This window comes from Nicotiana sylvestris, chromosome 11 (genome assembly GCF_000393655.2).
Source record: "Nicotiana sylvestris chromosome 11, ASM39365v2, whole genome shotgun sequence".
Lineage (NCBI taxonomy): Eukaryota > Viridiplantae > Streptophyta > Magnoliopsida > Solanales > Solanaceae > Nicotiana > Nicotiana sylvestris.
Window position 1 is genome coordinate 105,715,573 of NC_091067.1, and position 13,335 is coordinate 105,728,907.

The window sequence follows — 13,335 nt, forward strand, 5'->3', positions numbered from 1 at the left end:
TAGATTTTCCCACTGTCCAGTTGGACAAGGACTTGTCTTATGAGGAGGAGCCGGTAGCTATTCTAGACTGGCAGGTTCGTCAGTTGAGATCGAAGAGTTTTCTTCTGTTCGTGTTCAGTGGAGAAGTCAGCCTGCTGAGGCATCGACCTGGGAGTCTGAGTCCGATATGCGGAGCCGTTATCCCCATCTTTTTTTCTGACTCAAGTACTTCCTTCTTATGTCCGCTCGAGGACGAATGGTTGTTTTAGAGGTGGAGAATGTGATGACGTCATCACTTGTGTTGCAAGTGAATTCAGTGTTCCGAGGCCTAAAAACCTCTTTTTACCTCACCTTGATTTACATGCGTGGTCCGGACCTATATCCGGAAATCCTTCTATGTGAAAATATGAGAAATAGAAATTCTAGAGTTAAATTTGATTATGGTTGACTTTGGTCAACATTTTGAGTAAACGGACATGGATCTGTGTTCCGACGATCCCAGGAGGTCCGTCGTAAAATATGAGACTTGGGCGTATGCCCGGAAATGAATTCTGAGGTCCCAAGCCTTAGAAATTAACTTTTGAAAGAAATTATTTTACTGAATTATCTAAGAAATAAAGAAAAGAATTAATGTTTGAAACCATTGTTATCGGGCCCGTATTTTGGTTCCGGAGTCCGGTACAAACTTGTTATAGTTTGAAAGATAACTGTGAAATTTGGTGAAAAACAGAGTTTATTTGACGTGAGTTGGACTTCCGGTTGAAAAGTTATGAACTTTGAGAGTTCTTGATGAAAATGTTAAGTTTTGAGGTTTAATTCATGATTTTGACATGTTATTTTGATGATGTGATCGCACGAGTAGGTCCATATGATGTCTGTGAGTTAGTATGCACACTTGGTTTGGAGTTTCGAGGGCTCGGGTGAGTTTCGGGTAGGTTCCGGGATGTCTTATGCCTAAAACATAGTTGTTGCAGGTTCGGAGAAGTGGAAGGCCACTAAACAAACCAGTGCGGTCCGCACAAAATGGAGTGCTGCCGCGGAGGGGCCTCTGTGGCCGCACTGGATTTTGTGCGGACCGCGGTCAAGAAAAATTTCACTGGTCCGACTTTGGAAGCCTATATCTTTTGATCTACAAGGAATTTTAAGATGATTCAAAAACGAAAGTTGTAGACTTTCGTGTCTAGTTTCCAGAAAGGTAAAGAAATAACAATATGGACATCTATAGAGAAAGATATGACCAAAATACTAAAGCATGTCACTGCAGTCCACATGGGAGTTGTGCAGCCGCACTCGATTTTGTGCGGTCCGCACAGGGGGTCTGGGAGGGTGGTACGCCTACCACAAGATATAATGAAATGGGAGCGGGTGATGCGCCTACCATAAGATATAATGAAATGTGAGCGGGTGGTACGCCTACCACAAGATAAATGAAATGGGAGCGGGTGATACACCTACCATGAGATAAATGAAATGGGAGCGGGCGGCACGCCTGCCACGAGATACAGGAAATGGGATCGGGTTGCACGCCTGCAACAAGATGTAAAAAGAGAGTGAAATCTGCCTTTGTTTTCCTTATTCTTGTTAGTGGTTGATTTTGATTCCTTTATAATTCTCTTGATATTCTGTTTTACCTGTTATTCCCCGAAACATGTTTCCCCATCCTATCTTTATTTGTTTATTTCTGTATTTCTTTTCCGCTGTATATATATTTGAACTGCACATGTTTATTTGGTAGTCTGGTCCTAGCCTCGTCACTACTTCGCCGGGGTTAGGCTGGACACTTACCAACACATGGAGTCGGTTGTGCTGATACTACACTCTACACTATGTCAGATCCCGGAGCAGCTTTTGGACAGTAGCTTGGAGGCTTCTTTCAGTCCATCCGGAGACCCAAGGTAGACCTGCGGCGTCCGCAGGCCCTGGCGTCTCCCTCTGTCCCTATTTCCTGTTTCATTTTCCTTTTATTCAGAAATAGTGTACTGTTATTTCTTCAGACTTTGTATGTAAAAATCTTAGACAGTCTGTGACACTGTGACACTAGGTTTTGGGTGGTTAAGGCTTAAGTATTTGTAATAGATGCAGTTTTCATAAATCTTATTGTTGTCTTCCACTTAAATTTGAATTTCTGTTGTTACCACGTTATCGTCTTATATTTGGTAAAAAGAAATAATTGGCTAATAAAGTAATTAGATTAAAGGTTTGACTTGCCTAGCTCACATTAGTAGGCGCCATCACGATTCCCGAGGGTGGGAAATCCGGGTCTTGACAAGACTGGAGCACTGATGCTCCAAACTCCAGTATATTATATTGGACAATTATACTTGCTGGAACTCCAGTATAATATGTTAGAGTTCTGGCGTACTTATGCTGGAACTCTAGTATAATATACTGATATATTTTCCGGGTTTTAAACAATGTTTTCGCTCAAATATATTTTTACATGAAAAGTGACTAAATTTCAATTACTTTTGAAACTGGGCTATTTTTGAACGACCAGTTGTAAATCTGGCTATTTTTGAATTTCTCCCAATCTCTAAAGAGATCAAGTTGGACTTGTCTAAAGAAAGCTATTCATATTACCCAACTTGTAACTTTTGACTTGTTTCAATTACTTTTTAACTTGTTTTACTTTTTCATCTTTGCCAAATGCTCCAATAAGCTAAAAAGAGCTTAAATGCATATTTGACAAGCTTTAAAGCCGATCCAAACACCCTCTAACCCTATCTAGATGTTTCACTTTTTAGTGATCATCTCAACCAAGTCTAGAAAGTAACTGTTTTCTGGAATGTAGATTTACAAGCAAATCCAAAGAGATACAAGCTGCAAATTTAGGTATTACGTGCTAAAATATTTGAAAATCAGAGTCTAGCAACAAAATTGTCTCTTACAGGATACCAGAAGCAACTGAAATACTACACTTTTTGGTTTTTCCCCATATGAAGAGCACAAGCTCCTATCATGACAATAAGACATGAGAACAGCACCACTTTCACCAACCATTCACTGAATAAAGATCACTTATAATGGCTACTTCCAAGAGCCTCTCGCAACGAAAGAAACCTAGAAGCCCTAAGTCAATATTCAACAATCGAGTACACACAAATAAGCCAATATTTTGCAGTGCAATGTTGCAGAGGTTAACAGGCTCCCATACCGTGCTCGTCTTCATATCCATCGAAAAAAGAAACTGATATAGCACAAAATATCTGATGCAAGTCATCTATCAGCCTATTGTAGAAAAGTGAAGCAAGTCATCTATCTGCCTACTGTAGAAAATTGATTTAAGTAATGAAGTCTGCATCCTCAAAATATTGGAAACCAACCAACCGATTTGATGCTATTTTTGTCCCAGAAGGAGCTCTTGAATTTCCATTTACTAATCTATGGCTGGATCATGTTGAACTGGAATCTGGAAAGCTGTTGAGGGATTGTGGATATCACGGGTCCATATCTCTGCCATGAGTTAGGAAAGCATCAGTATGATGAGACAACCTCTGATCACAGTTGTTATAGGCACCTTACTTGAAAGAACAGAATATGATGTAACAGAAATCATAAATTATTCCACACCTGAACATTGTCGTAAAGTTCAAACAATGGCACAGCAAGAAGTTTTAGGTTTTTGGGGACCGCAAAGTACTCTCTTTCAGAAAGGTGAACAATGAAGAGCTTCTTACACTCCTGCACGACATTCAAAGAGTCAAGTACAACAGGCAAATAAAACAAGGGGATAGTTCAGCCATTCAGAAAAACTTTATACTAATATACCTTTGGTTTTGATATGTGTGGAGGGCAGTACGGATACATTATGGTTTCAAAGTTCGGCCTCCACCAGGTGGCCACACACTCACCTATCTGCATTGACAAATGTCACATCATAGGAAGACATGTTGACAGATATTTTCAAAGAAAAAGAACAGAGAGAGAGAGACAAACGGAGATTGAAGAGAAACCAAATACTTCAATGAAGATCAATAGATTGATGCTGGACCTTTTAAGTTGCTATGTCACAGGAAGATGTTTTCAAAGAAATGAGAGAGTGAATGAGAGAGAGAGAGAAGCTGAATACTTGTGTAAATCAATTGTTTGATGAATGGAACCTTCTAAGAAACCACCAAAAGCTCGTAATGAGATTATTTCAGTAGAAACTTAATTACAATCAGCTAATAGGATATTTAAAGTTTAGGGATTACTTCAGTAGAAACTGAATTACAATCAGCTAATAGGATATTTAAAGATTAGGGACATCCTAGATCACTCAAGTTTAAAAGTCGGACGGGGTCCATTAGATTACTCGTTGTGACAGGTACAAAAGAATCAATGTAATTGAGTGCAACCACATTTGAAATGGGCACATAAATACCATAATATTCTCAACTAAAATTTTAGTGTGTGCTATGACGTCAAGCTACCAATTCCCTCAGTTACAGAGTGAACTCCACCACCCCTTTAGACAAAATAGGTCAACCAAAATGAGACAGAAGAAATATTTCATCACCCACCTCCACACAGCTGCAACAGTGGATCAACATGAATGATACTAAAATGTAACCATGCGGTGAACTTTCACTTCTATACAATAAAAAGATGCCTAATACTATCCTCCTTGTTTCATTTTTCATTATTGTCATACAACATAAAATGTGTCCAAGACCTGTACACCCCTACACCTTTCTCCTATACAAAGAAAAAAAAAGCTACTAAAAAGTGCAATATGCACTAAAATTACCTGCCAATCTGGCTGAAGGCCAGGAGAATTAGCTGCGAGTTTACTGGAGAGTTTCCTTTTCAAACCCTCGATTTCTGCAAACCACCAAAGAGAAAGAAGAATAGCACTGAAACTTAAAGAATATACTATATAGGAAAAGCTAACTAAAGGGTATATCTAAGTAAAGTTTAGCAAGAAACTCATGACTTAACAGAAATGCAAAGAGAATATTATAAGAATAAACTTTTGATAACTATGATAAGAATTAACGTTTCACAAATAAGACAAGAATATACCATTTTCTCCAGGCTTTAGACGTCCACCTGGAAGTTTGCAAAATGTGTTCCCGATTTGCAGGAGAAGAATATGAGGATGATTATGTTCTTGTACCTGTGAATTCACGCGCTATATAAATGATAATTACTTCATAATCACTGTCTCGTTCAATATAAACTTCTCCCAATCAGCTTAATTTATGTGCCAAATTTAGTAGTTTCATGCAAATCTGTCTAAAGAAATTTGTATGAACCGTCTGCACAATTTCAATAGTATGAGCTAGTTTCTTTTTTCTTTTAATTGGTAATCGTATGAGCTAGTTCTTTTAGACTTGACCCCCCCAAAAAAAAAGCGGCCTATAAGTCATCTTAAATTCTTAGTTTGGTGAGCATATATTCTTTCTTCTCCCATCACAAGAGTATAAAACAACCCAAAATATAGCTGAAACTTAGACTGGGGTACAACAATCTTTTTCCTACCCTTCCATTAATAAAATGCTGAGACCTGCTAATAATACCTCTAGGAAGGAGTTCTAATTTTTTATCAGGCAAAAGTTGGATTTTCATAATTCAGCATGCAGAGAATGCAATTGTAGTACAATAGCAGAGAGCTCCCTTACATTCTTTGTCCTATCTAAGACTCAAGGAGCTTACAAAATCCAGAAATATAACAGCATTATTTACATCACAAGCAAAAACGTTAGACCAAGCAAAAACGTTCAGCAAGCATCTAGTCTGCTCACTGCTGTACATGAATTGGGGTTGACACTCCATCAAAGCACCTTTGATCCCTCTCCTTCCAAATGCTCCAAAATAACAGAAATGAGACATTTGCCAAATATTTCTGATGGGTTTCTCAGACTTTCCACCTTTTCCAGCTAACAAATGCTTCCTTCAAATAACCTGGTAACAGCCAATGTAGACCAAAAATGCAGGAAAGCAAGTCCCAAACCATCTTTGCTACAGGACAACGCAAAAACAATGATCTATATTCTCCCTATATGTCAAACATAAATAACACCTGTTGCGGACTGCTATACCTCTTTTTCTTAAATTTTCTTAAGTCAAACATGTTCCCAATATTGTAAACGATATAAAACAAGCCACTTTTCTGGGTGCTTTTATCTTCCAAATTAATTTCCAGGGCCAATCTTCAGTAAGTTTGCCCTAACTAATTTTCCATAAAATCCCTTCACTGTAGAGCTTCCTTTCTCTTTTTCTCCCCCACTGCAGGTAGTCCCCCTCCTGCCCATTATGTGCACATTTTGAAATTTAGCTAAGAGACTCAGCATCCTTTCAATCTCCAGCCTAGGCAGGGGCTACTGAATGTTAATGTTCCATACATCCCTCTCTTAGTTGGCTAACAGCAGCTTCAGGGTTGTTCACATACATAAACAGATCTGAAATTCCCCCTTTAAGCTATTGCTACCTAGCCTTTTTTTTTTTTTTGAGAAGGTAAAAATTGTTTTATAAATATTAGTCATTCATAATTACAGAGTGGACTAGAAGGAAATATTCTAATCCTTAATCTCTTACAAGGATCCTAAGACATCAACAAAAGATTCATGATCTTCCATACACTCCTATTTACACCAAAATAGAAAAGGACTAAAAACTGCATCTTCATGTTCTGGATAGTGTTGTGCCTGTCTTCAAAGCTCTTTTGGTTGCTACTTGCTACCTAGCCATTTATCCATCCAGAAGTAAGTATTTTTCCCATTCCCTACCTCAGGAAATTTATTCGTCAGTTAAAGCATTGAAAGTCATCTGTGTCATGGATATATCTCAAAAAGTATGCAAACCTACATCCAAAAGCATAAATGATCTTCAGGCTTAACAAGGAAATTACTACTCAATCACCACCAGACTGAAGAAAAGGTTTGATCAATGAAAAGGTGCACTCAAGGCTCAAGCCCTCTGCCTACACATCTCTTATTCTAGCCAACTTGCATGGTTCACCAGTTCCACCAATTGTAAGAAAATTACTTAAGGAGTATGGGAGATGACTCCCTAGACCGATCAATTATCCTTCAATCCCAAATTAATTAGGGTAGGTTATATAAATCCTATTTCTTCATGCTGCTCTATTCAATAGGTTCTCTAAAACTAGAAGTAATTTACATCTCACATTTATCCGTGTATTGACATAGAATCTATAACCAGACTTAACATACTTAGATAACAGTGAACCTAGCGCGAGAGTAACAACAATTAAGCTTTACTCCCCAACCAAAAGAGCAGTATGTAGATCCTTTACTTCCATTGTGCTTATAACTAATCGTCTAATCCATATTAGTTTGACAGATTGTAATTTTTTTTGTTGCGGCAACTTTTGTTGTCTACCTTGGATTATTTCAGTACCTTCAATCATCATAGTGTTGCATCCATATGAAGTATATGTAGGAGCGCATGAAACTATTTCAGGCGATCTTCTCTTCGTTATCATCTATATGTACTACTTGCATCCTCTGTCATATGTGGACATATCATCTATATGTACGCCATTTTTCTCTAAAGACTAAGTCAAATATACGAACATTGTCTCCATTTCAGGAATTGGAAAAAAACGATAGTAGTAAACATGGGCGGATCTAGGTATGGGATTGGCGGTGCCACGCCACCCGGATGCTCGGGTAAAATTTTGTTTGTGTATTGATATTTTATACAAAACGTCTATATATGTAAGGGGTAGCACCCGCAGTCACAAATGGACTCTAAGCGCCATGGTTAATGTGCCAAACTCCCAAATGCAAGATCCACGATCGATACTCAATGCCTACGTTCCCATTCCAATTATTTTGTTCCTTCTTCTTTCTTTCTTTTTGCTCCTTTTCTTTATTTCTTTATCTTTGTATTCCCTCCTCTTTGAACCCATTTTTATTATTTATTAAATTGCTTCATTTTTCTTTTCTAGATTTTCAAAATTTTACTTGAATGTGGTTTAAATTTTTTCTCGTTTTATCCATCTACTGTTATTTTTTTCCTTGATTTCCAAAAAATTTAAGAACGATGATTAGTTTAAAACGAATCGAACAGACCAAATATACACCCTAATTCAATATCTTTCGTTAGTGGTTAGTTCCAATTAAAGACAGTGGCAAACTACAAGAAGCATTAAAATAGAGATAAAGGATAGAGAAACATACCAAGAGAATTCCATCAACACTTGTCCTCATCCCCTCCTTCGTGTAGCTGCACTCAATATTGTTAAGGCAAATTACCAAATGGAACACAATAAATATTGAAAATTTAATATAACCACCCCGATTTATTAGGGATTGAAGTAATAAAGCGCAAGAGGGTTTTATCTAAGCTTTTAAACGATTTGGTACAAAGACTAGAAAGCATATTCAAGGAAATAAGGAACGTACTTGAGTTTCATGCGAGCAAGGCGATCGGCAACGGAAGTGTCCTTCTCCATTTTAGGCTCTTTTGTGCCAAAGGTATAGCTAGAGAGCGGGTATGTGTTCACTATAGCTGACGTCACCATTTTTATGGCTTCTTACGGTCAACGGCGAGGAAGAATACTCAAGAGTTGTTTCTTCCGTTTTCCTTTCTAGTGAAAATGGTTCATCATCCCTTGATTTGCTATTAAAATTGTGCTTCTGGGTTTGGTGCGTGGCGCTTCTTTCTTTTATCGCGGATGTAGAGCCTGTTTGGACCGGGTTTTAAGCACTTATTTTTAACTTTTAATAGTGTTTGGCAATTAAAAAAAGAACTTAAAACAAGCTAAAATTTGCTTAAAAAAAGTAAAAAGCAACAAATTGGGTAACCGAAATTTTTCGAAATTGGCTTAAAAGCCACACCAAATATTTTACATTATTATCTCTTATAACTTTTCTTAATTTCGAAATTACTCTTCAGTAAAAAAAATCCTAAAACACACGATATCTTTTTTCTCCCTTATTGTTGCAGACTCTGCCTTCTTCTTCCTCAGACTTGTGTAAGTGAAAGGAGAAGCTTTTGTGTGATTTATCATCTCCACTATATATGTGATATATATGCACCAGATCGAACTTGTCTTCACCGATAGGTGGTGGGAAATTGAAAATAGCTTTTGCAAGCCTATCTCTAATCTATCCAAATCTCGTGAACCATGTATGAAAACTTGGCATTTTCATAAGTTTTTGTTCTTTTGCTACCCTTCTTTTCTTTGTGTTTGCTTTGGAAGTTGGGAAATTTAGGTTTACGTGAGTCAAAAGAAAATAAGTAATCAGCTATAAATCAAATATAAATTATTTTTTATTTACGTTTATTATATAAATCAAATATATTGTAGTAATCAGCTCTTTTATAATGTTAACAGCTCTACAAATATCTCTGTCTTTAATAAAAAAGAAAGTTCTTGCCAGCACTTGTTTACGAAACACTTCAATAACTTTTTTTAAGCTTCAGTGCTTTTATCCAAACCGTTGTGCTTAAAAGCTACTTTTTTCCAGCTAATCCAAACAGGCTCCTAGTAATTTCACAGGGTGCTTTTCCGCTTGTTTGGATTGTTATATGGTCATTCGACCTTTTACTTTATTATTAAAATTATTTTTTTGTAATAATGAAATTATTCAACTTTACTGTTAGGCGGCGCCTTCCTTAGATTTCTTGGAAGTGTAGAGATGGCAAACGGGGCGGTGCGGTTGCGGGGCAAATTCGCATAAACCCGCGAAGATTTAAACCCGTCCCGCTCCCCATAGCATTTGCACCCGCATACACCCGCTCCACATTCACACCCGCATCCACCCGCCTCGCACCGCATTTTTTTTCTTTCATTTTTTAAGTTTTATCTCTTTTGAGCTTTTGGTTGGACTTTCTGATTTAATCAAGCAAAAAATTGAAATCTCTTTTGTTGCTCTTAAGCTACTATACCCTTTAAAAAAATTATTGAGCCAAAACCTAATCTATTTAGTAAGATAAATATTTTTTTATTTAAGATTTGCACCACATTAGTGTTTTAAGTGATTTATTAGAAAAAGATAGGAATAACACAATTATATTCGTGAAGAATTTCCATGATATAGATGGTGTATTTGATTTTTAAACAAAGAATTTTCATGAAATTAGCAACATCTGGCCCATCCCAGATCAGTGTTCAACCATTTTGATAGTTCAAAATTCAAACTGATAATAAATATAGACCACCTATTTGTGTTTGCCTTTTTCCAACAAAATACCTCATTTTCAAACGACATTGAAGGCGCAAGTGCAATTAAGCACTACATTATGTCACTAATATATTTTATTACCCCTGCTTAGTGACCGTGGTTAGATTTCAGATTGAATGTGACTTTTTTTTAAAAAGACCCGCACCCGCCCCACAGCCCGCAAAGATTTTTTCTTTAAAAAAATAAACCCGCACTATATCCGCACCCGCACCGCCCCGCATGGGTTGAACCCTGCCCCGCCTCATTGCCATCCCTATGGAAGGGCGATGTAAGGCTAAGCAATCGATATCCGTACAGTTACTATCCACCAATTAGGGTCTACTTCGTACGCTAGACGAGACTGTTAGTGCCGTACGGAAAAACCGATGTCAAGAGCAATCGAGAGAACAAAAAGAGAATGAGAGTTAAAGAAAACTTGATTGCATTAATGAAAGTTATTACAGAAAGGTAACACGGTGTCGAGGGGGAAAGATACCAATACAGAGAAGTATTTGCTTGCTCGAATGTTTGATTACTTGATCCCCCTAATAATGGTTTAAAAAAGGGCAAAATAGTCTAGTAGATCCTTGTACTTGTTCCGGTTTGACATCCCGGTCCTCCTACTTCACCTGTTTTCATCCAGAGTCTTTAACTTGATCAAAGCCTATATTTTAAACCCCTCTGACTATGTTTGTATCTCACTTGCTTGACGTGGATGCCACATCATATTCCACGTCATTTTTTATTTTCTATCTACTAAAACATTTATTTTATAGTATTTTCTTAATGAAAAAGAAAAAAAAATTAATGCCTCCATGTCATCTCCCTTCTCTCAAATTAGCGCTACTTTGTGCTTAACAGTGCACATATTTCTTCTTCCTTGTCCGTCTCATATCCCTTCTTCATTCTCATTTCCCTTCTCTGTCTAACCATTCCGTTGATGAATAATTATTTTGGTAATTTTAATTAGGCAGATGAACATCGCATTGTTCTGAACATCGGCAATCAAGGCATCGCCGGAGCTGGATATTGTGTGCTTGCAGAGATGGATTTGGGGAGGGGGGAGTTCACAACCACAAAGGGGAGGGGAGAAAGAAGAAGCTGGGTTGGGGGTTTCATGACCAGAAAAGGTCAAAATTAAATAAAAACAGGAGAAAATAAGTATTGATAGCAGAAACAGGTACTTTTAATAAGGAATTTTTGGGAATTGGGTTGTTTTTTGTTTTTTGAGGGGGAGGGGGGCACAGTGGGGAAGAAGAAGAAGCATACAGGAAAAAAAACAAAAAGGGAGGGGGTGATGTTGTGGGGAGCGGGGAAGAAGAAGAAGAACGTACTGGGGGAAAAACTAAAAAGAAGGGGGTGGGAAGCTATCAAGAAAAAGAAATTAAATGGGTGAGTTGTGGGGAAGAACAGAAAGAGAGTATCTAGTTTGTTTTTTTCCTTTTTTACTTATTTTATATTTATCTTTTTATTTTATTTTTATTCTTATTTTAATATTTTTTTCTTCAAATTTTAATTATTTCTTGTTCAAAATCTTCGTATTCACGCTCGTTGTTCGCGTGAATTACACCCACTTTGTCCATCTCAACTATTTTATTCCATATGTGCTTGGTCAACGGTCAGATGGGTTTAAAATATAGGCTTTGATCAAGTTAAAGTGTCTGGATGAAAACAAGGTAAGTAGGAGGACAAAGATATCAAACCGGTATAAGTACAAGGGTCTACTAGGATATTCTGCCTAAAAAAAATAAACCAAAGTTACATAACTTGACATAACTAAGCTAGAATCAAATAATGGAGATACAAGAAGTAAAACTATTCTATATTTACAATAAAAAGGACCTAGATTACTACAAGGTAGCAGTAGGTCCGTTGGCGGTAACTTTGTCTTTAGCATCAGAGTCTGCACGTCCGGCATTGTTGGCATCTACCTATGGTTGGGCGCTGGGGAGGGCTATTGGTGGGGTGACATAGGCACAGACGCGCTTGTCACTTGGCGCGGCCAAGACCACGGGGTCGCACATGATACTAGGCGTTGAGAGGCTTGCTAGGGCTGGGGCACGTCCAAGGGGTCTTGGGGCATGGCTAGAAAGCCGCCCATGACATTCTCTCCTACATGAGTTGGCGACGTCCTTGGCGCCTTACTTGCTAGATAATCATCGATCAGGCTCTTTTAGGCTTTGAGGTTTGTTTTCCTCTCCCAAGTATTCTCCTTTGTATCACATCCTTGCCATTTCACCAAGAAATTTTGGTGATCTTTCCTTGAAACATGAATCACTCAATCATCGAGAATAGCTTTTGCAAGCCTTTCCTAGAGTTGGATCCGCGAGGGATCCTCCATGTCTTCCCGAAAAGGTTTCAGAAGGCTGACATGGAAGACTAAATGAATCTTCCACCAGGCTGGGGTATCCACCCAATACGCAACTTCCCAAATGTGATTCTCAATGGATAAGGGTCCAAAGTATTTTTGCAATAGGCGAAGATCATGGACCCCTACAAACAAATATCGCTTTGGGAATTTCATCATCACTTTATCTCCTACTTGGTATTCAATAACGAAGCAATTTTGATCAGCATGTTTTTCCATCCGTTTTTGGGCTTTGACAAGATAGCTCTGCACTATCTCCAAATTTTGCTTCCATTCCTTCGAGAAGCTAGCAACTCGTGGAAATTTTGACATGTTTGGGGCATTCACAATGTGCGGGAGTAGCGGTTGATATCCGGTAATAATTTCAAAAGTGCTTATGTTTGTACTAGAGCTCTTTTTTGAATTGAAATACAATTGAGCAGCATCCATAAGCTTTAACCAATTTTTCTACGATCCAATAAAAAAATGGCGGAGGTATTCCTCCAGCATGCCATTGAACCGCTCCATCTGGCCTTCAGATTGTGGATGGAAACTTGAACTGTGGCTCAACTTGGACCTAAGTTACTTAAAGAGCTGAGTTCAAAAGCTGTTAGCGAAGCGAGAGTCGCAATCACTAACGATGTCTTTAGGCATGCCCCACTATTTGATAATATAATAGAAAAAGAGTCGAGTTGTATCTTCTGATGATATATATTTTGGGTTGCTATAAATGTAGCATATTTAAAAAATCGATTTACCACAACCAAGATAGTTGTAAGATCTCCGCTCTTGGGAAATTCGATGATGAAATTCGATGGCATGCTTTCCCAAGGTCTCTTTGGAACAGCCAATGATTCCAAAAGTCATGCTTATGTCAAGCGTTCTGACTTA

At 38.0% G+C, this 13,335-nt stretch overlaps 1 protein-coding gene across 2 annotated transcripts; it reads right to left on the reverse strand.

Annotated features, from left to right (window-relative positions):
- Nucleotides 1-2,791: 2,791 nt before the first annotated feature.
- LOC104231983 (pre-mRNA cleavage factor Im 25 kDa subunit 2) lies at nt 2,792-8,603 on the reverse strand. Of its 2 annotated transcripts, XR_011403627.1 has the most exons (8): nt 8,334-8,603; nt 8,109-8,154; nt 4,984-5,077; nt 4,709-4,782; nt 3,748-3,834; nt 3,550-3,660; nt 3,307-3,432; nt 2,792-3,207 (listed from the first exon to the last, which is right to left on the reverse strand). XR_011403627.1 is itself a non-coding variant. In XM_009785075.2 (7 exons), the coding sequence occupies exons 1-7, from the start codon at nt 8,450-8,452 to the stop codon at nt 3,361-3,363; spliced, it is 603 nt and encodes a 200-aa protein (XP_009783377.1). In that variant the 5' UTR covers nt 8,453-8,603; the 3' UTR covers nt 2,792-3,360. The 2 variants fall into 2 exon arrangements, 1 of the variants encoding a protein (XP_009783377.1); XM_009785075.2 differs by having other exon boundaries at nt 2,792-3,432.
- Nucleotides 8,604-13,335: the final 4,732 nt, after the last annotated feature.